This window comes from Corylus avellana, chromosome 11 (genome assembly GCF_965113065.1).
Source record: "Corylus avellana chromosome 11, dhCorAvel1.hap1.2, whole genome shotgun sequence".
Lineage (NCBI taxonomy): Eukaryota > Viridiplantae > Streptophyta > Magnoliopsida > Fagales > Betulaceae > Corylus > Corylus avellana.
The window spans coordinates 624984-650489 of record NC_142500.1 but is presented as its reverse complement, the minus strand read 5'-3'; the positions used below and the strand labels follow the sequence as shown (position 1 = coordinate 650489).

General features: G+C 34.4%; 4 protein-coding genes and 3 pseudogenes across 4 annotated transcripts; all 7 read left to right on the top strand.

The window, feature by feature from the left end:
* The first annotated feature begins 626 nt into the window (after positions 1-626).
* On the top strand, positions 627-1262 carry LOC132166674 (auxin-binding protein ABP19a-like; annotated as a pseudogene).
* Positions 1263-3104: 1842 nt separating this feature from the next.
* Positions 3105-3743, top strand: LOC132166629 (auxin-binding protein ABP19a-like). The gene has a single exon (XM_088511656.1). The coding sequence runs from the start codon at positions 3105-3107 to the stop codon at positions 3741-3743; it is 639 nt and encodes a 212-aa protein (XP_088367782.1).
* A 3672-nt stretch (positions 3744-7415) lies between these two features.
* On the top strand, positions 7416-8054 carry LOC132166668 (auxin-binding protein ABP20-like). The gene has a single exon (XM_059577523.2). The coding sequence runs from the start codon at positions 7416-7418 to the stop codon at positions 8052-8054; it is 639 nt and encodes a 212-aa protein (XP_059433506.2).
* A 3073-nt stretch (positions 8055-11127) lies between these two features.
* LOC132166483 (auxin-binding protein ABP19a-like) lies at positions 11128-11855 on the top strand (annotated as a pseudogene).
* Positions 11856-14959: 3104 nt separating this feature from the next.
* LOC132166609 (auxin-binding protein ABP19a-like) lies at positions 14960-15595 on the top strand. Its single transcript, XM_059577455.2, has one exon. The coding sequence runs from the start codon at positions 14960-14962 to the stop codon at positions 15593-15595; it is 636 nt and encodes a 211-aa protein (XP_059433438.2).
* Positions 15596-16193: 598 nt separating this feature from the next.
* Positions 16194-18437, top strand: LOC132165228 (auxin-binding protein ABP19a-like; annotated as a pseudogene).
* Positions 18438-23138: 4701 nt separating this feature from the next.
* On the top strand, positions 23139-23777 carry LOC132166625 (auxin-binding protein ABP19a-like). Its single transcript, XM_059577473.2, has one exon. The coding sequence runs from the start codon at positions 23139-23141 to the stop codon at positions 23775-23777; it is 639 nt and encodes a 212-aa protein (XP_059433456.2).
* The last annotated feature ends 1729 nt before the right edge of the window (positions 23778-25506 follow it).

Below are 25506 nucleotides of genomic sequence, written 5' to 3'. Positions count from 1 at the left end.
AACTAAATAGATATATGCGGGACCGGAATCACTCTGACACTAAATTCATTAATTAAAAGCTTTTTGAGAAGACTAAATAAATGTGGGAGAGGGGAGAATCAGAAAAAATAGCTATCTGAGCTTGATCTATACTTGTATAGTGTACGTAACTCCTTTTATGGGAGAGGTTCTTGGCCAATATGGTAGCATTCATACAGAATATATAGGTGTTGTTTTCCATATAGGTCATAATTTACCATATTACTCGCATTAATGGCTATTTGGGAATATCCTTGATTATATATATATATATATATATATATATACCAACAGAAAATATGATTAATTCAAGCAAACAAAGAAGTGTTTTAAGCGAAATCAAAGGGGACTAATTCAAACACCTCGATAAGTAACGAATTCGTTTACAATCGATCCAAAAACGAAAGACCACATTGATCGGACATTATTACAGCTCAATGTCTATCGTTTCTTCTGGCAGTTGCCCGTGAAATCCTGCATGGGCAGATGCAAATTAAGCGACCAATCCAAAAGTTCCACAGTATTATCCAACTTCTATATATAATAAACCCTAGCTAATTAAAATCTTAAATCAACAAACTTACTTTTCTCCCATTATCTTGTATGTGATGAGGATGATATCTTCCATTATCTTCACCGTTTCTCTCCCGCTGCTTTCCTCCTCCTGCCATGCTGCGGTGCAGGAGTTCTGTGTGGCAGACCTCACATCTCCTGACAGTAGGCCATGCTTGCAAGAAACCAGAAACGCTGACGGTGAATGATTTTGTTTACTCTGGCCTAGGCGTTACCGGAAACACCTCAAATCTTCTTAAAGCTGCAGTGACCTCAGCATCCGTGACGGAGTTTCCTGGCTTGAACGGGCTTGGAATCTCTTTGGCTCGTCTGGACATGGCGGCTGGTGGAGTTGCGCCAATCCACACACACCCTGGAGCTGCAGAAGTCGTACATGTTGTGAGTGGGAAAATCACCGCTGGGTTTATTTCTGGAGCTAATAAAGTTTACTATAAAACTCCGAATAAGGGTGACATAATCATTTCCCTCAAGGATTAATACACTTCCTAGTGAATGCCCAAAAAACTCCAGCCGAAGCATATTTTAGCTTCAATAGTCCAACCCCAGGAACCCAGCTTCTGGACTTCGCTTTGTTTGGAAACGATTTTCCCACTGAATTGGTAGCAGCAACAACTTTCCTTGACATTGCTCAGATTAAGAAGCTTAAAGGCGCTCTTGGGGGCACTGATTAATTAATTAAGGAAAGAGTCTTGTGATTGGCGTTTGTATATATATGTATTGCTTCTACAAATTACTCAGTGCCTTCTGACTTTTAAAGCAACATTAATTCTGTATTTCTGTTCAAGGGAATTAATTGCCTTTGATCAAGCCAGATGAATAAAATGCATGATCTGTATGCCTTTTGTGTATGTTATTCTTTTTTTTTTTTTTTTTTTAACATGTTCGCATAAGAAAGGGGAGGAGGATTCTAAGTATGTTATTCTAAGTGTGGGAACTATTCAAAGTAAATAAAAAAAAAAAACCACTATTCAAACACTATTCAAAAAAAACCACACCCACATTTCTCTATTTTAAATAGAGAATTGTGTTTTTATTCAGCAATTGCCTTATAAATTAATACATATCGACAATGAAATGTTTGGAGACCATTTTCAATGCCCATATATAGTAGAAAATAGAAATTATGAGATGATTAGGCCTCTGAAGATTTGGTTTTAAAATCATTAAGCGTCAAACTAACATTATGATAACCTTAACATGCAGTACTTACTTTGTATTTTTCCAACTGCCGATAGCAATTCCCTTGCACCTTCCATTTAGAATCATAACTTTTGTTTCAGCAAGCTCAAGTTGAACAGTGACAAGGATCATAGTTTTCTTTTAGTCTAACTCGATCTGTTTATAAAATTGCCATGTGTTCCTTAACATATGTTGTCATCCTAGAAGCCACCCACTAAATAAAGATAAACAACAGCTAAGCAAAGATTATGTATATAGTGCTAGTTAAAGATAATGATAGTGTACATATGTGGTGATGTTTCCATAAACTGTTGTACAAGATATCAAACTCTTCTTGTATTAAGTATCCAAGAACATATAATAATTAATAGAGTGAATCAAACCATTCTTCCAATTGGGTGTTAACTTGTTTGTGGTATCAAAGCAATTAAAGACAAACGTCTAACCCTATGGCCCTTTGATATCCTCAATGATATCCTGCCTAAATTTATAGAATCAACAGGGGATCAAGTTATCCTCAATATATACGTTGATTTCCTCTGTTTCAGAAGCAATCTTATTAACTCAGGTAGTTGAGCTTTCTACATCTCGAGAAGTATGGCTTACCGTAATTAATAGAACGCATGCATGTTCAATATTCCACATATGATTAATTAATGATCACTTCCATTACTAGCTATACGAGTAGATCCAATGTCACAAGATGACATTTTTGGCCACCCACTCTGCCATGAAATGAGACTTGAGCAGCAAATTAAATTCAGTCTAGACTTGAGTAGTATTGCATCGACATATATATATAAATATGGCCACAAAATTTGACTGTAATTAATCGGCACATGCTTTTTTTAAGAAATACTATCCAACTTTATTAATATTAAGGTACGTTGTTAAACATATTAAGGTACGTTGTTATGATATCATCATATTTGTTTCCTTCTGGTCCTGGTCTTTGAGAATTGTTTGTTATCTCCTTAGGTGTAAATTAATATAATTCTCTTTTTAAACACACACACAAACAAAAAAGTGACGGCATGCATGATTGATGGTCTAGATCATATATATATATATAATTTTATTGGATATCATTTTCAACAGCCACATGTTGAAGGTGGCCGGCTAGCAACTAATTCGTTTGCAAGCGAAAAAGAAAGATCAAACGCGACACGATTACAGCTCAATGTCTTTCGCTGAAAAAGAAAGATCAAACGCGACACGATTACAGCTCAATGTCTTTCGCTGATTTCTTCTTGCTGTTGCTTATATATTTATATATATATAGACCATAAAAGCTTAAACAAATTAACACGAACCAACAATACTTGTACGTGACGATGAGGATGATATCTCCCATTATCTTCATCTTTTCTCTCCTCCTTTTCTCCTGCCACGCTGCCGTGCAGGACTTTTGTGTGGCTGACTTTACAGTTCCTGAAACCCCCGCAGGCTACGCTTGCAAGAAGGCAGCAAATGTCACGGTGGATGACTTTGTTTTCTCTGGCCTAGGCGTTGCCGGAAACACCACAGGTACTTTTAACAAAGCGGCAACCATCCCGGCATTTGCTGCGCAGCTTCCGGGTGTGAACGGGCTTGGATTTTCTTTTGCTCGCCTGGACATGGAGCCTGGTGGAGTTTATCCAATCCACACACATCCTAGAGCTACAGAAGCCATAATTGTTTTGGAAGGGAAAATCACCGCTGGGTTTGTTTCCTCGGCTAATACTGTTTACTATAAAACTCTGAAGCAAGGTGACGCCATGATTTTCCCCCAAGGATTACCACACTTTGTAGTGAATGCCGGATCAACTCCAGTCCAAGTATTTGTTAGCTTCAGTAGTGCAAATCCCGGTATCCAGATTCTCGACTTCTCTTTGTTTTCAAACGATTTTCCCTCTCAATTGGTAGCAGCAACATCTTTCCTTGACATTCCTCAGATTAAGAAGCTTAAGGCCTTTTTTGGTGGCACTGGTTAATTAATTAATTAAGCTCTTAATTTCGAGATCTACATACCATATATGAGTGGTCTTTTGTAATTGTACATACGTACCTATTGCTATACAAGTTTAACGTGTTTAATTTGTGTTATTCCATATGGAAACTAATATTCCAAGAAATTAAAGTATTTATTAAATAATTACATTTGCTTATTTTTACTAGGCTCTGTTTGTTTCAGCTTCACATGATTTTCATAAAATGTTTTCTATATTTTTTGGTGTTTGATACAGCGAAAAATAATAGTCAACGGAGCGTTAGTTTAACAATTTTCAGAAAAATATATTTCACTGAAAACATTACATAGAAATAAACAGAGCCTTAGTTTAAAATTTTTTACACATGGCATCAGAATTAGAGATTATGAGTTCGAACCATACTTTTGTCATTTTTTTTTTTTTTTGACATGTCCACACAAGAAGGGGAGAGGGGATTCGAACTAGTAATCTCTGCTTCATGAGGCGTGGTCCCCAGCCGATTGAGCTACTCTTTGGAGACATCATATTTTTGTCAATTTACCTCTCTAAATGGACAAAGTTTTCCTTCAAACTGGGTTGGAGGAAATTCTTCTAACATATTCTATAAAAATGACATGTGTCACTTTTCATGTGAGAAACAATGCTATTTTTTAAGTGCAAGGATAGAGTTGGAAGAAATTTTATTTAAAAAGCATGTGCTTCTCACATGTTATTTAAAAAGCATGTGCTTCTCACATGTTAACTTTGTTCCCTCTAAATTAAATAATTAAATTTTCCTATTGTTATTAGTTTATTTTTTACGATAATTAATGGTGATTTAACATAGAGAATAACTTCTATAGGGTCTTTGCACAAACCAAGGCCTTTGTGCCCTTCAATAAGAAGGTGACACATCAGCGTGAAACACTATAACAAAAATATGGTGTTCCACCTAATATTTTTTCTAGAATACCTAAAACAAAACACCTTTTAGAATAAACTTTTCATATTTTTCTCTAAAACCACCCCAGTCACCAACATGCCGCTGGAGACGACGCCGGCAATAACTTCTATAGGGTCTTCGCACAAACCAAGGCTTTTGTGCCCTCCAATAAGAATGTGACACATCAGCGTGGAACATTATAACAAAAATATGGTGTTTCACCTAATTTTTTTTTTTTTTTAGAATACCTAAAACAAAACACCTTCTAGAACAAACTTTTCATATTTTTCTCCAAAACCACCCCAGCCACCAACCTGCCGCTAGAGACGACGCCGGCCGGTACAGAGAAAGCCGAAGACGACACCGGCTGGTTCCCCTCTCTCTCTCATCGGTGACAACAGAGATTTTTTCTATTGTGCTCCCTCTCTCTCACACACCGGTGATGTTTTCTAATCTTCTAATCTTCTAGATGAAAAAAAAAAATGTCTTGGAACAATTCTCAATGATTTTCTTCTTGTTTTTTTACTGCTTATTGTGAATGATTTTTCTGTCTAGATACTGTTAAAGCAGGGATGAATGAATCTTAATTTTGGTTACTTTTGTGATAGTTTTTGTTGCCGCCGGTGAGAGAGAGAGGGGTACTGGCCGGCGTCGTTTCTTGCTTTCTCTGTACCGGCCGGCTTCATTTCCGGCGGCATCTTCAGCGGCAGGTTAGTGGCTATGGTGGTTTTGGAAAAAAATATGAAAAGTTTATTCTAGAAGGTGTTTTGTTTTAGGTATTCTAGAAAAAATATTAGGTGGAATATCATATTTTTGTTATAGTGTTCCACGCTGATGTTTCACTTTTTTAATGGAAGGTACAAAAGCCTTGATTTGTGCCAAGACTCTATACAAGTTATTCTCTTTAAGGTATAGCAATTAATCAGCCTCAGTTCATGTTTGATATGACATGATCATTTCCAATTAATTCCAAGTTGTCTCCGAGTCCCATTCCAAAGTTGAACAAATCTTTTAAGCAGGGTAGGATATATAGGGCATCAATTCTAGCCATCATTGAAGACGTACATCATTCCAACACCAAATGTTCTGGAATTATAAAAATTAATTAATTAATTAATTATTATTATTTTTTTTAAAAAAAAGGACTGGAATAAGAAAATTAATGGGAGGATATATCGAGTATATATATTCTACGGCAAGTAGGCTACACACTACCAAAAAAAAAAAAAAAACCAATTAGACGTTTTGGATAAAGAAAAAAAAAAGGTTACACAACTTTAAAACCATCATTTAAAGTAGATATTTTATTTGAACGCTAGGTACTCTACTAGTGTTCTTCTCATATCCTCTTGATCTTTTATGAAAATTATTTTGTAAAAAACAAAAAAGAAAGTTACTCTTATTTCTCTTACTCGGTTTTTATAAAATAATTTTTACCTAGGACGGGAATAACATAAGGAGAACACTAGGAGAGCACCTAATATTTCCCTTTATAAAAACTAAGTGAGAGAAATAAGATCAACTTTCTTTTTTGTTGTTTATAAAATAATTTTCACATAGGATTAAGAGGATACGAGAAGAATACCAGAAGAGCACCTAGTATTCACCTTCCAAATGAAAAATTTCCAAGTAAAACCATATTCGACACAACAACCTCATCAAACTTATTAGCTAATCAAATAGCTGAAAAATCACATTTATCTTTTTTTAGCTACTTACTTTTTTCTTTTCTTTTTTTTTTTTAAAAAATAGCTATATTATTTTCGATATTTTAATTATTCACTTTTACTATTTCTTTTAAAAATTATTTTTCAAATATTTTTTATTCATTCTCCAACAATCATATCTATGAAAATATCCATCCCAAACTCATTTTTATCCAAACTGAAGCAGCTCTGTCTTCCCTTCCATTTCCTTCTTTTTCAATGTTTTAATAATATTGCTAGTAGTGGCGCTCGAGCAAAAGAGGAAGAAAGACAAAAACGACAACGCACTTCCCGACAAAGTTCAACCATTAATTAAAGAGAAAAGGAACAATTGCTCTCACAGACGATGTCAAACGGTTGATACAATATTTTGGATAGGCAAACTAAAACTTCTCTGATAAAACAAAAGCGAGTCTTCAGAAAGGGGACCGGCGGCACTCCAACACCAAAGTTAGTAAAAGCTCTTTGAGAAAACTAAATACACGCGGGACCGGAGACACCCTGATACGAAAGTCATTAAAAACTCTTCGAGAAAACTAAATAAACGTGGGAGAGGAGAGAATGAGAGAAGATAGCTATCTGATCTTGATCTATTCTTGGCCAATATATATGGTAGCATTCATACCGAATAGGTGTTGTTTTCCATATAGGTCATAATTTACCATATTACTCGCATTAATGGCTATTTGGGAAAATATATATATATATATATCATCACCAACATAAAATATGATTAATTCAAGCAAACAAAAAAGTATTTTAAGCGAAATCAAACGGGACTAATTCAAACTCCTCGATAAGTAACAAATTCGTTTACAAGCGATCCAAAAAAGAAAGATCACATCGGACATTATTACAGCTCAATGTCTATCGTTTCTTCTTCCGGTTTCCCGTGAAATAATCCTGCATGGGCGCATGCAAATAAATCGACCAATTGCCACGGCCAAAAGTGATCCACAGTGTTATCCAACTTCTATATATAATAAGCTCTAGCTAATTAAAATCTTAAATCAGCAAACTTACTTTTCTCCCATTATCTTGTGTGTGATGAGGATGATATCTCCCATTATCTTCACCGTTTCTTTCCTGCTTTCCTCCGCCTGCCATGCTGCAGTGCAGGAGTTCTGTGTGGCTGACCTCACAGCTCCTGAAAGCCCCGTAGGTTACTCTTGCAAGAAGCCAGAAACGTTGACGGTGAATGATTTTGTTTACTCCGGCCTAGGCGTTGCTGGAAATACCTCAAATCCTCTTAAAGCTGCAGTGACCTTGGCAACCGTCCCGGAGTTTCCTGCCCTGAACGGGCTTGGAATCTCTTTGGCTCGTGTGGACGTGGCGGCTGGTGGAGGTGGGGCAATCCACACACACCCTAGAGCTACAGAAATTGTACATGTTGTGAGTGGGGAAATCACCGCTGGGTTTATTTCTGGAGCTAATAAAGTTTACTATAAAACTCTGAACAAGGGTGACATAATCGTTATCCCTCAAGGATTACTTCACTTCCAATTAAATTCCGGACGAATTCCAGCCAAATTATATGTTAGCTTTAGTAGTGCAAGCCCAGGTCTCCAGATTCTGGACAACGCTTTGTTTGCAAACAATTTACCCACTGAGTTGGTAGCAGCAACAACTTTCTTGGACATTGCTCAGATTAAGAAGCTTAAAGGCGCTTTTGGGGGCATTGGTTAATTAATTAAGGAAAGAGTCTTGTGAATGGCTTTTGTATATATATATATATATATATATATATATATTGCTTCTACTTAAATTTGAAGAATTGTATGCTTACTAAGTGCCTTATGACTTTTAAAGCAACATTAATTCTGTATTTCTGTTCAAGGGAATTAATTGCCTTTGATCAAGGCAGATGAATAAAATGCACGATTTGTCTTTTCTGTATGTTATTCTAAGTGGGAACTATTCCAAGTACACCCGTGACAAACTTACTAGCTAAAATAGTTTTTTTTAAAAAAATAAATAAAAAAACACACCCACATTTCTTTATTTTAAATAAAAAAATGTGTTTTTTAACTAAATATTTGCTAAGTAGGATGTGAATGCTACAAATTAACTCTAAGATAGAAATTAGTGGCAAGTTTGTATTCAGGAATTGCCTTATAAATACATATCGACAATGAAACGTTTAATGTTTAAAATCATTAAGCGCCAAACTAACATTTATGATAACCTTAACAGTTACTTTGTATTTTTCCAACTGTCAATAGCAATTCCCTTGCACCTTCCATTTAGAATCATAACTTTTGTTTCAGTAGGCTCAAGTTGAATAGTGACAAGGAACATAGTTTTCTGTCAGTCTAACTCGATCTGTCTATAAAATTGTCATGTACGTGTTCATGTTCCTTAACATGTGTTGTCATCCTAGAAGCCACCCGGCCACTAGAAAAAGATATATAAACAATAGCAAAGCAAAGATTATATATATAGTGCTAGTTAAAGATAATGATAGTGTGCATATGTGATGATGTTTCCGCCATAAACTGTTTTTCTAGATATCACACTCTTCTTGTATTAAGTATTGCAAGATTACCATTAAGGGTGGTGGTTCAATGGCCTAAGGAAATCTCTAAAATGGTTGGGCATATACTAGGGTGTGGGTTTGAATCTTTGCGATAGAGAATCTCCACATATGCCTGATTAGTATTAGCCACCTTGGTTCCCATTGATGCCCTGGTGGCCGGGGTTGAGTCCTGCAGTTTTCACCGTTTAGGCCCCTTTTATGCGGCTCCCAACGGGTAGGTGCTATTATGGTTATGCCTATGTAGGATAGCGACAATTTGTCTCCCGGCCTACCCTTTTGATTAGAAGAAAAAATAAAAGTATTGCAAGATTAACATAACTTCAAAAAAAAAAAAAAAGGTACCCAAGAACATATAATTAATAGAGTTAATCAGACCATTCTTCCAATTGGGTGTTAACTTGTTTATGGTATATATCAAAGCAATTAAAGACAAACGTCTAGCCCTATGGCCACCTAATCTTCCTCAATTTATTCGACCACTAGTGCAAACAACACTGCCCTGAATCGCCTAATTACCTTATTAATTTGGTAATAGGTGGCCAACAACTTTTTGGGTATGTAGATGGGAAAAATCGATCTTAGTTCCCCCTAAGTTCATCAGCATGCCCTTTGATATCCTCAATGGTATCCTGCCTATATTTATAGAATCAACACGTTGATTTCCTCTGTTTCAGAAGCAATCGATCTTATTAACTCAGGTGGTTGGGCTTTCTACATCTCGAGAAGTATGGCTTACCTTAAAGGCACGGTTGCAAATCAGATACCAATTAAGAATTGAAAGGTAGCTAGGCCTTGTTTGGTTCGCGGATTGTATAGTCCATTGGAAAAAGGATTAGCTACTACTGGGAATAGAAGAGCGTAGAATATACTGGCTAATCATATTCCTTCGTTTAGTACAATTCAATATGTTGGTGAATTGAATCGTATTGTGATCAAATTTAAATACCCTTATAATACAAATACAATTTATATTATTAAGGATTTTTTTTTTAAAAAAAAACATAAACAACTATACTGAAAAAAAAAATAAAAAATAAAAAAAATTCAAACTATGTTGAAAATAAATAAATAAATAAATAAATAAACAAAAAAAAAAAAACAAAACATATAGACTATGCAGAAACGGTAAAAAAAAAACACATTGGTACACAAAATTCATGAATCAGAGAAGAGAACCAGTGAATCAGAGGAAAAAAAATAAAAAACAAAATCCAAGAAACATAATATATTATAATTCAGTTTTAGTTTTATAAATTAAAAAAAAAAAAAAAAAAAAAAACCCATATAGACTATGCAGAAACGGTAAGATCTTTAACTAAAAAAAAAAGTCCGTTTTAGTTTTATAATTCAGTGAATCAGACAAAATTCATGAATCAGAGAAAAAAAATAATATAGACGGACCCATATTGGTACAGTGAATCAGAATCAAAAAACATATTGGTACATATAGACTATGCAAAAAGGGTATAGAGAATCAAAACAAATCAAAAAACAGAATTAAAAAAAAAAAAAAAAAAAAAAAAAAAAAAAAAAAAAAACTAACTGAGAAACAGTAGAGAAATTTTAATCCCACAGTAAATGATTAACTAAGTCATACATTTTTTAGTGGTTTAGCTAACCTTGTGTGTATGAGATTAGTAGTCCCATGTGAATAGACTATTCACAAGGATAAAATGTTACCAAATAAAGAATTAGTTATACTTAATGTTAATTAATTCAATCTAATAATTTATTCCGCAAACCAAACGGCCATAATTTATCTATCTCATACTACCTTCTTACAAAAGGTCTAATCATTGGCTGATGACATACTAGTTGCCATTGGCCACCCATTGCAAGAATTTCCAATCACTTCATTGATCGAATATTCCACATATGATTCATTGATCACTTCCATTACTAGCTACACGAGTAAGATGACATTTTTGGCCACCTACCTACTCAGCCATGAAATGAGACTTTAGCAGCAAAATTCAGTCTAGACTTGACTATTGCATCGATATATATATATATATATATATATCTTTTACAACAGCCACATGTTGAAGGTGGCCGGCCGGCTAGCAACTAATTCGTTTGCAAGCGAAAAAGAAAGATCACACACGACGTCACGATTACAGCTCCATGTCTGTTTCTTCTTGCTGTTGCTTTAAGCGAAAACAATCGGGAGTAATATATATAGACCATAAAAGCTTAAACAAACTAACATGCACGATATTGAAGATGATATCTCCCATTATCTTCATCTTTTCTCTCCTCCTTTTCTCCTGCCATGCTGCTGTGCGCAGGACTTCTGTGTGGCCGACTTAACAGCTCCTGAAACCCCAGCAGGCTACGCTTGCAAGAAGGCTGCAAATGTCACGGTGGATGACTTTGTTTTCTCCGGCCTAGGCGTTGCCGGAAACACCACAGGTACTTTTAACAAAGCGGCAACTATCCCGGCATTTTCTGCGCAGCTTCCGGGTGTGAACGGGCTTGGATTTTCTTTTGCTCGCCTGGACATGGAGCCTGGTGGAGTTTATCCAATCCACACACATCCTAGAGCTACAGAAGCCATAATTGTTTTGGAAGGGAAAATCACCGCTGGGTTTGTTTCCTCGGCTAATACAGTTTACTATAAAACTCTGAAGCAAGGTGACGTCATGATTTTCCCCCAAGGATTACCACACTTTGTAGTGAATGCCGGATCAACTCCAGTCCAAGTATTTGTTAGCTTCAGTAGTGCAAATCCCGGTATCCAGATTCCGGACTTCTCTTTGTTTTCAAACGATTTTCCCTCTGAATTGATAGCAGCAACATCTTTCCTTGACATTCCTCAGATTAAGAAGCTTAAGGCCTTTTTTGGTGGCACTGGTTAATTAATTAATTAAGCTCTTAATTTCGAGATCTACGTACCATATATGAGTGGTCTTTTGTAATTGTATGTACGTACCTATTGCTTTACAAGTTTGACGTGTTTAATTTGTGTTATTCCATATGGAAACTAATATTCCAAGAAATTAAAGTATCTATTAAATAATTAAATTTGCTTATTTTTATTAGGCTCTGTTTGTTTTGGCTTAACATGATTTTCAGAAAATGTTTTCTATATTTTTGGTGTACATTTGATACAATGAAAAATAATAGTCAACGGAGCTTTAGTTTAACAATTTCCAGAAAAATATCTTTCACTGAAAACAATACGTAGAAATAAACAAAGCCTTAGTTTAAAATTTTGTACGCATGGTAGATATCAGAATTAGGGATCATGAGTTTGAACCATATTTTTGTCAATTTACCCCCTCTAAATTAAATAATTAAATTTACCTATTCTTATTAGTTAGCTTTTTAGGATAAATAATGGTGATTTAACATATAGCAATTAATCAGCCTCAGTTCTTGTTTGATATGACATGATTTCCAATTAATTCCAAGTTGTCTCCGAATCTCATTCCAAAGTTGAACAAATCTTTTAAGCAGGGGAGAATATATAGGGCATCAATTCTAGCTATCATTGAAAGACATCATTCCAACACCAAATGGACTAGAATAAGAAAATTAATGGGAGGATAGATCGAGTATATATTCTAAGGTTAGTAGGCTACACACTACCAAAAAAAAAAAAAAAAAAGACCAATTAGACGTTTTGGATTAAAAAAAAGGCTACACAACTTTAAAACCATTATTTAAAGTTGATATTTTATTTGAATGCTAGGTACTCTACTAGTGTTCTTATCGTGTCCTCATGATCCTATGTGAAAATTATTTTATAAAAAGGGAATTGCTAGATGTTCTTCTAGTGTTCTCCCAACTGTGACGTGACTTTTAAAATCACCAATATATTAAAAGTCAATAATGATAATTTCAAATTTAACAATAATTTTAAAAGTCACATCACAGTTAGGAGGATACCAAGAGAACACTAGAAGAACACCTAGCATTTCCCTTATAAAAAATAGAGGAAAGTCCACATAACCCGCTCAAACTACCACTCAATTGACAATGTTCCTCCCAAACTTTCAATTGTGACAATGTCCCCCCCCCCAAACTACCAAAAATTGTCAATGTTCCCCCAATGACGAAATTACCCCTAGTAAAATAAAAATAAAAATACTAAAACTTCTAGAAAAAACCCAAAACTAACAAAAAAAAAAAAATTCCAAACGTTGGCCAATTTTTTTTTTTTTTAACAAAAAAAAAAATCAATTTTATAAGAAAAAAATCTAAAAAATTTCGATTTTTTCTTTTATTTTTTTTATAAAAATTGAAAATTTTCGTTATTTTATTTTATTTTAGTTTTATAATTTTATTTAAATAAAAATCTACGTTTAAAAAAATAAAATTTTCGTTTAATAAAATGAATTTTTTTGTTTTTTAAAACTAAATAAAAAAAATAGTTTTTTTTTTTTAAATAAAAATTTCCGTTTGAAAAAAAAATTAAAAATTTTTGTCTAAAAAATATTATTTTTAAATTAAAATTTTTCGTTTTTTAAAAAATCAATTTTTTTTTTTTTGAATTTATAGGAATATTTTTGTCTTATTGAAAAATCTATAGGGGCATTTTTGTCTTATTGCTAGTATTGGGGGGACATTGACAATATTTTGGTAGTTTGGATGGGACATTGTCACAATTGGAAGTTTGGGGGGACATTGTCAATTGAGTGGTAGTTTGAGGGGATTATGTGGACTTTACCATAAAAAATAAAAAGAAAGTTGTTCTTATTTCTCTCACTTGGTTTTTATAAAATAATTTTCACCTAAGACGTGGAGGACATAAGGAGAACACTAAGAGAGTACATAGCATTTCCCTTTATAAAAACTAAGTGAGAGAAATAAGATCAACTTTCTTTTTTATTTTTTATAAAATATTTTTTACCTACAATCAGGAGGACACGAGAAGAACACCAGAAAAGCACCTAGCATTCACCTTCCAAATGGGAAATTTCCAAGTAAGAGCATATTCGACACAACAACCTCATCAAACTTATTAGCTAATTAAATAGCTAAAAAATCACATTTATCTGTTTTAGCTACTTACTTCTTCTTCTTTTTTTTTTTTCTTTTTTTTTTAAGTAGCTATATTATTTTCGACATTTTAATTATTCACTTTTACTATTTCTTTTAAAAATTTATTTTTCAAATATTTTTTATTCATTCTCCAACAATCATATATATGAAAATATCCATCCCAAACTCATTTTTATGCAAACTAAAGCAGCTCTGTCGCTTCCCTTCCATTTCCTTCTTTTTCAATGTTTTAATAATATTGCTAGTAGTGGTGCTCGAGCAAAAGAGGAAGAAAGACAAAAATGACAACGCACTTCTCGACAAAGTTCAACCATTTAAAGAGAAAAGGAACAATTGCTCTCACAGACGATGTCAAACAGTTGATACAATATTTTGGACAGGCAAACTAAAACTTCTCCAATAAAATAAAAGAGAGTCTTCAGAAAGCCTTCGGTCCCCAAGGATGGGGGGCACTCCAACACCAAAGTTAGTAAAAACTCTTTGAAGAAACTAAATGCACGCGGGATGGAGACACTCTGACACTAAAGTCATTAAAAACTTTCGAGAAAAGTAAATAAACGTGGGAAAGGAGAGAATGAGAGAAGATAGCTATCTGATCTTGATCTATTCTTGGCCAATATATATGGTAGCATTCATACCGAATAGGTGTTGTTTTCCATATAGGTCATTATTTACCATATTACTCGCATTAATGGCTATATATATATATATATCACCAACATAAAATATGATTAATTCATGCAAACAAAAAAGTATTTTAAGCGAAATCAAACGGGACTAATTCAAACTCCTCAATAAGTAACGAATTCGTTTACAAGCGATCCAAAAAAGAAAGATCACGTCGGACATTATTACAGCTCAATGTCTATCGTTTCTTCTTGCGGTTGCCCGTGAAATAATCCCGCATGGGCGCATGCAAATTAAGCGACCAATTGCCATGGCCAAAAGTGATCCACAGTGTTATCCAACTTCTATATAATAAAATAAACCCTAGCTAATTAAAATCTTAAATCAACAAACTTACTTTTCTCCCATTATCTTGTATGTGATGAGGATGATATCTCCCATTATCTTCACCGTTTCTCTCCTGCTTTCCTCCGCTTGCCATGCTGCAGTGCAGGACTTCTGTGTGGCAGACCTCACAGCTCCTCAAAGCCTCGTAGGCTACCCTTGCAAGAAGCCAGAAACGGTGACGGTGAATGATTTTGTTTACTCCGGCCTAGGCGTTGCTGGAAATACCTCAAAACTTAAAGTTGCAGTGACCTGGGTAACTGTCCCGGAGTTTCCTGCCTTGAACGGGCTTGGAATCTCTTTGGCTCGTGCGGACTTGGCGGTTGGTGGAGTTTTTCCAATCCACACGCATCCAAGAGCTACAGAAGCCATAATTGTTTTGGAAGGAAAAGTCACTGCTGGGTTTATTTCCTCGGCTAATACAGTTTACTATAAAACTCTGAAGCAAGGTGACGCCATGATTTTCCCCCAAGGATTACCACACTTCGTAGTGAATGCCGGAGCAACTCCAGTCCAAGTATTTGTTAGCTTCAGTAGTGCAAGTCCTGGTCTCCAGGTTCTCGACTACGCTTTGTTTTCAAACGATTTTCCCTCTGAATTGGAAGCAGCAACAACTTTCCTCGACATTCCTCAAATTAAGAAGCTTAAGGCCTTTTTTGGTGGCACTGGTTAATTAATTAAGCTCTTAATTTGGAGATCTACGTACCATGAATGGTCTTTGTAATTGTATGTACCTATTGCTTTACAAGTTTTACGTGTTTTGTGTCATCCATTAAATAATTAAATTTGCTTATTTTTATTATATTCCGTTTGTTTTGGCGTAACATGATTTTCAAAACATATTTTATGCATATTTGAGTGTTTGGTACGATGAAAAATAATAGTTAACAAAACCCTATTTAAAAATTTTTGAAAAAATATTTTTCACTGAAAGCATTACGTAGAAAAAAACAGAGCCTTAGTTTAAAAAATTTTACACATGGTATCAAAATTAGAAATCATGAGTTCGAACCATATTTTTGTCAATTTACCCCCTCTAAATTAAATCATTAAATTTACGTATTCTTATTAGTTAGTTTTTTAGGATAATTAATAGTGATTTAACATATAGGAATTAATCAGCCTTAGTTCTTGTTTGATATGACATGATTTCCAATTAATTCCAAGTTGTCTCCGAATCCCATTCCTAGGTTGAACAAATCTTTTAAGCAGGGGAGGATATATAGGACATCAATTCTAGCTATCATTGAAAAACATCATTCCAACACCAAATGGACTGGAATAAGAAAATTAATGGGAGGATAGATCGAGTATATATTCTAAGGCTAGTAGGCTACACAATACCAGACAAAAAAAAGGGGGGGGGGGGGGGGGGGGGGGGGGGTCATTTAAAGTAGATATTTTATTTGAATACTAGGTACTTTACTGGTGTTCTTCTTGTATCCTCTTGATCTTATGTGAAAATTATTTTATAAAGGAAAATGCTAGGTGTTCTTCTAGTGTTTTCTTGGTGTCCTCTCAACTGTGACGTAACTTTAAAAGTTGATTTTAAAAGCCACATCACAGTTGGGAGGACGGAGAATACTAAAAGAACACGTAACATTTCCATTTTATAAAAAAACAAAAAAGAAAGTTGCTATTATTTCTCTTACTTGGTTTTTATAAAATAATTTTCACCTAGGACGGGGAGGACACAAGGAGACCACTCTGAGAGAACCTAGCATTTCCCTTTATAAAAACTAAGTGATAGAAAAAAGATCAACTTTCTTTTTTGTTATTTATAAAATAATTTTTACATATATAAGATCAGAAAGACACAAGAAGAACACCAGAAGAGCATCTAGCATTTACCTTCCAAATGGAAATTTTCCAAGTAAGACCATATTCGACACAACAACCTCATCAAACTAATTAGCTAATTAAATAGTTGAAAAATCACATTTATCTTTTTTAGTTACTTTTAAAAAAAAAAAAAAAAGTAGCTATATTATTTTCGACATTTTAATTATTCACTTTTACCATTTCTTTTAAAAATTATTTTTCAAATATTTTTTATTCATTCTCCAACAATCATATCTATGAAAATATCCATCCCAAACTCATTTTTATCCAAAGTGAAGCAGTTCTGTCTTCCCTTCCATTTCCTTCTTCTTCAATGTTCTAATAATATTGCTAGTACGTAGTGGCACTCGAGCAAAAGAGGAAGAAAGACAAAAACGACAAAACATTTCTCGACAAAGTTCAGCCATTTGAAGAGAAAATGAACAATTGCTCTTACAGACGATATCAAACTGTTGATACAATATTTTGGGCAGCCAAACAAAAACTCCTCCGACAAAATAAAAGAGTCTTCAGAAAGCCCCTAGTCTCGAAGGACTACGGGCACTCCAACACCAAAGTTAGTAAAAGCTCTTTGAGAAAACTAAATAGATGCGGGACTGGAGACACTCACTCTAACACTAAAGTCATTAAAAGCTATTCAAGAAAACTAAATAAACGTGGGAGAGGAGAGAATGAGATAACATAGCTATCTGAGCTTGATCTATTCTTGGCCAATATGGTAGCATTGATACCGAATATATAGGTGTTGTTTTCCATATAGGTCATAATTTACCATATTACTCGTATTTATGGCTATTTGGGAATATCCTTGATTATATATATGTGTGTGTGTGTGTGTGTGTGAGATTAATTCAAGCAAACAAAAAAGTATTTTAAGCGAAATCAAACGGGACTAATTCAAACTCCTTGATAAGTAACGAATTCGTTTACAAGCGACCAATTGCCACGGCCAAAAGTTCCACAATATTATCCAACTTCTTTATATATAATAAACCCTAATTAAAAGCTTAAATCAACAAACTTTTCTCCCATTATCTTGTATGTGATTAGGATAATATCTCCCATTATCTTCACCGTTTCTCTCCTGCTTTCTTCCGCCTGGCATGCTGCGGTGCAGACTTTTGTGTGGCATACCTCACAGCTCCTGAAAGCCCATGCAGTAGGCCACGCTTACAAGAAGCCAGAAATGTTGACGGTGAATGATTTTGTTTACTCCGGCTTAGGCGTTGCCGGAAATACCTCAAATCTTGGTAAAGCTGCAGTGACTTGGGCAACTGTCGCGGAGTTTCCTGCCCTGAACGGGCTTGGAATCTCTTTTGCTTGCGTGGACTTGGCGGCTGGTGGAGGTGGGGCAATCCACACACACCCTAAAGCTACAGAAGTCGTACATGTTGTGAGTGGGCAAATTATTGTTGGGTTTATTTCCGGAGCTAATAAAGTTTACTATAAAACTCTAAACAAGGGCGACATAATCGTTATCCCTCAAGGATTACTTCACTTCCAATTAAATTCCGAACGAATTCCAGTCGAAGTATATCTTAGCTTCAGTAGTGCAAGCCCAGGTCTCCAAATTCTGGACTACGTTTTGTTTGCAAACGATTTACCCAGTAACAATTTTCTTGGACATTGCTCAGATTAAGAAGCTTCAATGCGCTTTTGGGGGCACTGGTTAATTAATTAAGGAAAGAGTCTTGTGAATGGCTTTATTTTGTGTGTATATATATATATATATATTGCTTCTACAAATTAATTTGATGAATTGTATGCTTAATTACTAAGTGCCTTCTGACTTTTAAAGCAACATTAATTTTGTATTTCTGTTCAAGGGAATTAATTGCCTTTGATCAAGCCAGATGAATAAAATGCACGATCTGTCTTTTTTTTTTTTTTTTTTTTGTATGTTATTCTAAGTGGGAACTATTCCAAGTACACCAGTGACAAACTTACTATCTAAAATAGTTTTTTTTTTTAAAAAAAAAAATTAATTAATTAAAAAAAAAACAACCACATTTCTTTATTTTAAATAAAAAATTATGTTTTTTAACTAAATATTTGCTGAGTATGATGTGAATTCTACAATTTAACTCTAGGAAAGTAAGTGGTAAGTTTGTATTCAGGAATTGCCTTATAAATACGTATCGACAATGAAACGTTTAATGTTTTAAAATCATTAAGCGGCAAACTAACATTTAAGATAACCTTATCGGTTACTTTGTATTTTTCCAACTGTCACTAGCATTTCCCTTGCACCTTCCATTTAGAATCATAACTTTTGTTTCAGCAAGCTCAAGTTGAACAGTGACAGGGAACATAGTTTTCTTTTAGTCTAACTCGGATCTGTCTATAAAATTGTCATGTACGTGTTTCTGTTCCTTAACATGTGTTGTCATCCAAGAAGCCACCTACCATATAAAGATAAACAACAGCAAAGCAAAGATTATATAGTGCTAGTTAAAGATAATGATGATGTTTCCGCCATAAGCTGTTGTACTAGCTAGATATCAAACTCTTATTGTACGTATTAAGTATCTAAGATTAACATAACTTCAAAAAAAAAAAAAAAAAAGTATCCAAGAACATATAATTAATAGAGTGAATCAAACTTTCTCAAAAAAAAAAAAAAATAGAGTGAATCAAACTATTCTTCCAATTGGGTGTTAACTGTTAACTTGTTTATATATGGTATATATTAATATATCAAAGCAATTAATTAAAGTCAAACGTACGTCTAACCCTATGGCCACCTAATCTTCCTTAATTTCTTCGACCACTACTGCAAACAAGACTGTGACTAAATTAAGGAGATATTTTCCAAGTAAGACCATAACAACCTCATCAAACTCATTAGCTAATTAAATAGCTGAAAAATCACATTTATCTTTTTTAGCTAGCTATATTATGTTCGACATTTTAATTATTCACTTTCACTATTTCTTTTAAAAATTATTTTTCAAATATTTTTTATTCGTTCTCCAACAATCATATCTATGACAATATCCATCCCAAACTCATTTTTATCCAAACTGAAGCAGCTCTATCTTCCCTTCCATTTCCTTCTTCTTTGATGTTTTAATAATATTGCTAGTAGTGGCGCTCGAGCAAAAGAGGAAGAAAGACAAAAACGACAACGCATTTCTCGACAAAGTTCAACCATTTGAAGAGAAAAGGAACAATTGTACTCATAGATGATGTCAAACTGTTGAAACAATATTTTGGGCAGCCAAAATAAAACTCCTCCGACAAAATAAAAGAGTCTTCCGGGGGCGCTCTGATGCAGATTGGCAAGCCTCGTTTGCAAGCTCGTCTGCATCCCGTCCTGATGATCCTCAACCCGAGAGCCTCGTCTGCAATCTCGTCTAGAGACCATCTGGCGCCTATGTTATTTTCATTTGACAACTTTTACTAAAAAGACTATATCTAGAGTTTCATACATCTAATTTGAGCAAAGTTTGCAGCGTTTGAAAGCAAACTCAAAGATCTATAAAGTCATGTTTCATGAGAGTTTACTAATTCTGATGTTTACTAGGTCAAAAGAGCCTCCGTTCGCAGCCCATTCGCAAGCCGTCCAAGCCATCCGAATGGCTATATGTTATTTTCAGTTTTTCATTGTTTTACGCATTTTCCTTTCAGTTTTAGGAGGGTATGTCCGAATGGCGGTTTGTCCCGTCCGGATGGGCACCATAGAAGTTCAATTCCGATTATAATTCGTAGTTTTATTAGGTTAAAGAGTCTTGTGGCTATAAATACATGCTTATAGCCTCCAAAAACGCAGATTTGGATTATTATTTTGTTTAATAAGACTCACTCAGAGTTAAATTTCTTTTTTGTTTCCTTCAAAACATAGAGAGTGTCTAACTTTTATACAAAAGATTTCTTAGATCCTTTAATAGTCTCAAGATCTAAAAATAAATGTCCGCTACTTAATGTTGTTATTTGTTGCAGCTCACTAAATCAAGTTGTATCACACTCTAACCAGGGGCGGAGGGAGGAGGGGTCGAGAGGGGTCAAATGGCCCCCCTCAACCTCTAAAAGTTGTTCTCACTGCAGTAGAAAATTCATTGGATCCCTGTTTGCCCACCCTCAGCCACAGACAAGAGGCAACACTCAAGTAGCACCGAGACGTCTGGTGTGTTTTTACTTCTGCCATAGTTACAACTTTTCAAGCTTTTAGGTTTAGGCTAGATGAAAAGAGAGAAGAAGACGATGACAGATGACATTTACCAAACGCAACGTTTAAATTACTTTTCTAGTTTTCTTTGTTTGACTGTGGACTACGCTGGCAGTAAGGCTAAGTCCCTTCTTTGTTTTAAATTGTTGGTGGGCTTAGAAAAAAAAAAAAGTGTGGTGGACCAACTTTAAAAACAAAAGTCTATATAGTTTTTTTTTAAAAAAAACACCTTAGTCCAAGCCACTTTGTTTTTTGTTTTTTCCTCGAAATCAATCCAAAGTCCAAACCACTCCCTGTATAGCAGCACAACACAGCATAGTTAAAAAATAAAAAGAAAAAAGAAAAAAGAAAAAAAGAGCCTACAAAAAAGAGGCCTAAAGTATAGGTCTCCATAGATAAAAGCATTTACAATGAGCTTTTTATATTTAGATTTTCTTTTACAATCTAACAAAATTTATGAAAACACTCATTTAACAAGATCATTTCTCTACTTTATATTTAACTCTTGTCATAGATGCTTTTTATATTCTAAAAGATGCTCCCTACATTCCAAGAGCCAAAAAGTTAAAATTAAATAATTTTTAAGCTTATTTTTTACCCTTCTCTTTCTCTTGATTGGTTTAAAACTAATAAAATAATAATATTTAATTAAGGTAGAGAAAGATATAAAAAATTTGATATTTGACTCATTTTTAAAGTGGCTCCTCTAAGATGTCAAATTTAAAACAAGAGATAAAAAAGCATTTACACTACAAAGTAAAATTAATAATTGCAATTTAGAATTCTATGAAATTTTAAAGTCGTTCTTTTAGTCTGTCAATTTTTTTTTTTTTCTTTAAACCTTCAACAGTTCGAATCAATTGCTTTTTGAAAATTTCCTTTTCCTAAAATGTTTTATGTATATAATCAAACTTTAATATTGATTAAATTTTTATATTTATACTGCTCAATTAGATTAATTATTTATGAATATATATAGTTTTTGTTACAGATTTTAACTGTATGAAATATGTAATTGTAGTTACTTAAGAATATAAAGAATAACAATGATTTCATTGACCTCCAATCAAATTTTAAATGAGCTCGTATCGAGATAGATTTATATAACAAATCTATTAGTATATCATTTCTTTAAAAAAATTCTGATCAATAGAGACTAAAATTCGAAGAGCTTGATAACATAAATTGTATTTTACATTTATATATATGTTTAAATAATAATTAAGTTTTGTTGAATTCTTTATTATTTCATTAGTTATATTTTTTCAAATATTTTTAAGAGTAATGCTAGGTACCATCTTTTTATCCTCTTAAAATCTCCATAAAGCTGATGTGGCTTTCAAAATCACCATTACATCAAAATTCAAGTATGATTTATCTAAAATTTAATGTTGATTTTAAAAGCTACATCAGTTTTAGGTGGATTTTAGGAGAATAAAAAGATGTACCTAGCATTACTCTATTTTTAATTAACTTTTTTTATTTCATTCATAAAATTTAAAAAAAAAATAAAAAAATTGACCCCCCTCAACCAAAATCTTGGCTCCACCACTGAGTCTCCAACACCAAAGTTAGTAAAAGCTCTTTGAGAAAACTAAGTAGATGCGGGACCGAAGACACTCCGACCCTAAAGTCATTAAAAGCTCTTCGAAAAAACTAAATAAATGTGGGAGAGGAGAGAATGAGAGAACATAGCTATCTGAGCTATTTGATCAGCTTGATCTATTCTTGGCCAATATGGTAGCATTCATACCGAATAGGTGTTGTTTTCCATATAGGTCATAATTTACCCATATTACTCGCATGAATGGCTATTTAGGAATATCCTTGATTAGGTATATATATCACCAACAGAAAATATGATCGAGAGTAATTCAACCAAACAAAAAAAGTATTTTCAGCTTCTGTCAAAAAAAAAAAAAAAAATGTATTTTAAGCGGAATACAAACGGGACTAATTCAAACTCCCCGATAAGTAACGAATTTGTTTACAAGCGATCCAAAAAAGAAAGATCACATCGGACATTATTACAGCTCAATGTCTATTGTTTTTTCTTGCGGTTGCCCGTGAAATCCTGCATGGGCACATGCAAATTAAGCAACCAATTGCCACGGCCAAAAGTTCCACAATATTATCCAACTTCTATATAATAAGCCCTAGTTAAAAGCTTAAATCAACAAACTTTTCTCCCATTATCTTGTATGTGATGATGATGATATCTCCCATTATCTTCATCGTTTCTCTCCTGCTTTCCTCCTCCTGCCATGCTGCAGTGCAGGACTTCTGTGTGGCTGACCTCACAGCTCCTGAAAGCCCAATAGGCTACGCTTGCAAGAAGCCAGAAACGTTGACGGTGAATGATTTTGTTTACTCCGGCCTAGGCGTTGCCGGAAACACCTCAAATCTTCTTAAAGCTGCAGTGACCTCAGCATTTGTCACAGAGTTTCCTGCCCTAAACGGGCTTGGAATCTCTTTGGCTCGGCTGGACTTGGCGGCTGGTGGAATTGTGCCAATCCACACACACCCTGGAGTTACAGAAGTTGTACATGTTGTGAGTGGGAAAATCACCGCTGGGTTTATTTCCGGAGCTAATAAAGTTTACTATAAAACTCTGAACAAGGGTGACATAATCGTTTTTCCTCAAGGATTACTACACTTCATAGTGAATGCCCAAAAAACTCCAACTGAAGCATATTTTAGCTTCAATAGTCCAAGCCCAGGAAGCCAGCTTGTGGACTTCGCTTTGTTTGGAAATGATTTTCCCACTGAATTGGTAGCAGCAACTACTTTCCTTGACACTGCTCAGATTAAGAAGCTTAAAGGCGCTCTTGGGGGCACTGGTTAATTAATTAAGAAATTGAAGAGTCTTGTGAATGGCTTTAATTTGTATATATATATATATATATTGCTTCTATAAATTTGAAGAATTGTATGCTTACTAAGTGCCTTCTGTCTTTTAAAGCAACATTAATTCTGTATTTTTGTTCAAGGGAATTAATTGCCTTTGATCAAGCCAGATGAATAAAATGCACGAGCTGTCTTTTGTGTACCGTTTTTTTTTTTTTTTTGCCCTATATGTTATTCTAAGTGGGAACTATTCCAAGTACACCCTTGACAAACTTACTAGCTAAAATAGTTTTTTTTTTCCACATTTCTTTATTTTAAATAGAAAATTGTGTTTTTTAACTAAATATTTGTTGAGTAGGATGTGAACACTACAAATTAACTCTAGAATTATAAGTGGCAAGTTTGTATTCAGGAATTACGCGCCTTATAAATACATATCGACAATGAAATGTTTGGAGACCATTTTCAATGACCATAGTAGAAATTATGATGATTCAGACCTCTGAAGATTTGGTTTTAAAATCATTAAGCGTCAAACTAACATTATGATAACCTTAACAGTTACTTTGTATGTTTCCAACTGCCAATGGCAATTCCCTTTGCACCTTCCATTTAGAATCATAACTTTTGTTTCAGCAGGCTCAAGTTGAACAGTGACAAGGAACATAGTTTTCTTTTAGTCTAACTCGATCGGTCTATAAAATTGTCATGTATGTATGTGTTCTTATTCCTTAACATGTGTTGTCATCCTCGAAGCCACCCACTAGATAAAGATTAACAACAGCAAAGCAGAGCTTATATATATATATAGTGCTAGTTAAAGATAATGATAGTGTACATATGTGATGATGTTTCCGCCATAAATTTTTGTACTATATATCAAACTCTTCTTGTATTAAGTATTGCAAGATTACCATCAAGGACGGTAGTTCAATGACGCAAAGAAATCTCTAAAGTAGTTGAGCATGTACTAAGGCGCGGTTTCGAATCTCCGCAATAGAGAATCTCCATATATGTCTGATTGATATTAGCCACTTGGTTTCCATTGATATCCTGGTGGGGCTGGGTCAGACTATAGCTCGGTTGAACTTGAGGAGCGCATGCGGTTCCTATCGCCTAGGCCTCTCCTATGCGGTTCCCAACGGGTAAGTGCTATTATGGTCACACTTAGATAGGATAGCCACAATTGGTTTCCCCGGCCTACCATTTTGATTTAAAAAAAAAAAAAAAGTATCCAAGAACATATAATTAATATTTTGAATCAAACCATTCTTCCAATTGGGTGTTAACTTGTTTATGGTATATATCAAAGCAATTAAAGACAAACGTCTAACCCTATGGCGGCCACCTAATCTTCCTTAATTTATTCGACCACTAGTGCAAACAACACTGCCCTGAATCGCCTAATTAACTTATTTGGTGATAGGTGGCCAACAACTTTTTGGGTATGTAGATGGGAAAAATCGATCTTAGTTCCCCCTAAGTTCATGATCAGCATGCCCTTTGATATCCTCAATGATATCCTGCCTAAATTTATAGAATCAACACGTTGATTTCCTCTGTTTCAGAAGCAATCGATCTTATTAACTCAGGTGGTTGGGCTTTCTACATCTCGAGAAGTATGGCTTACTTAAAGGCACGAATGCAAATCAGATATCAATTAAGAAAGGTAATCTATCTATCTCAGACTACGTACTTCCAAAAGCTAGGTCAAATCATTGGCTAGC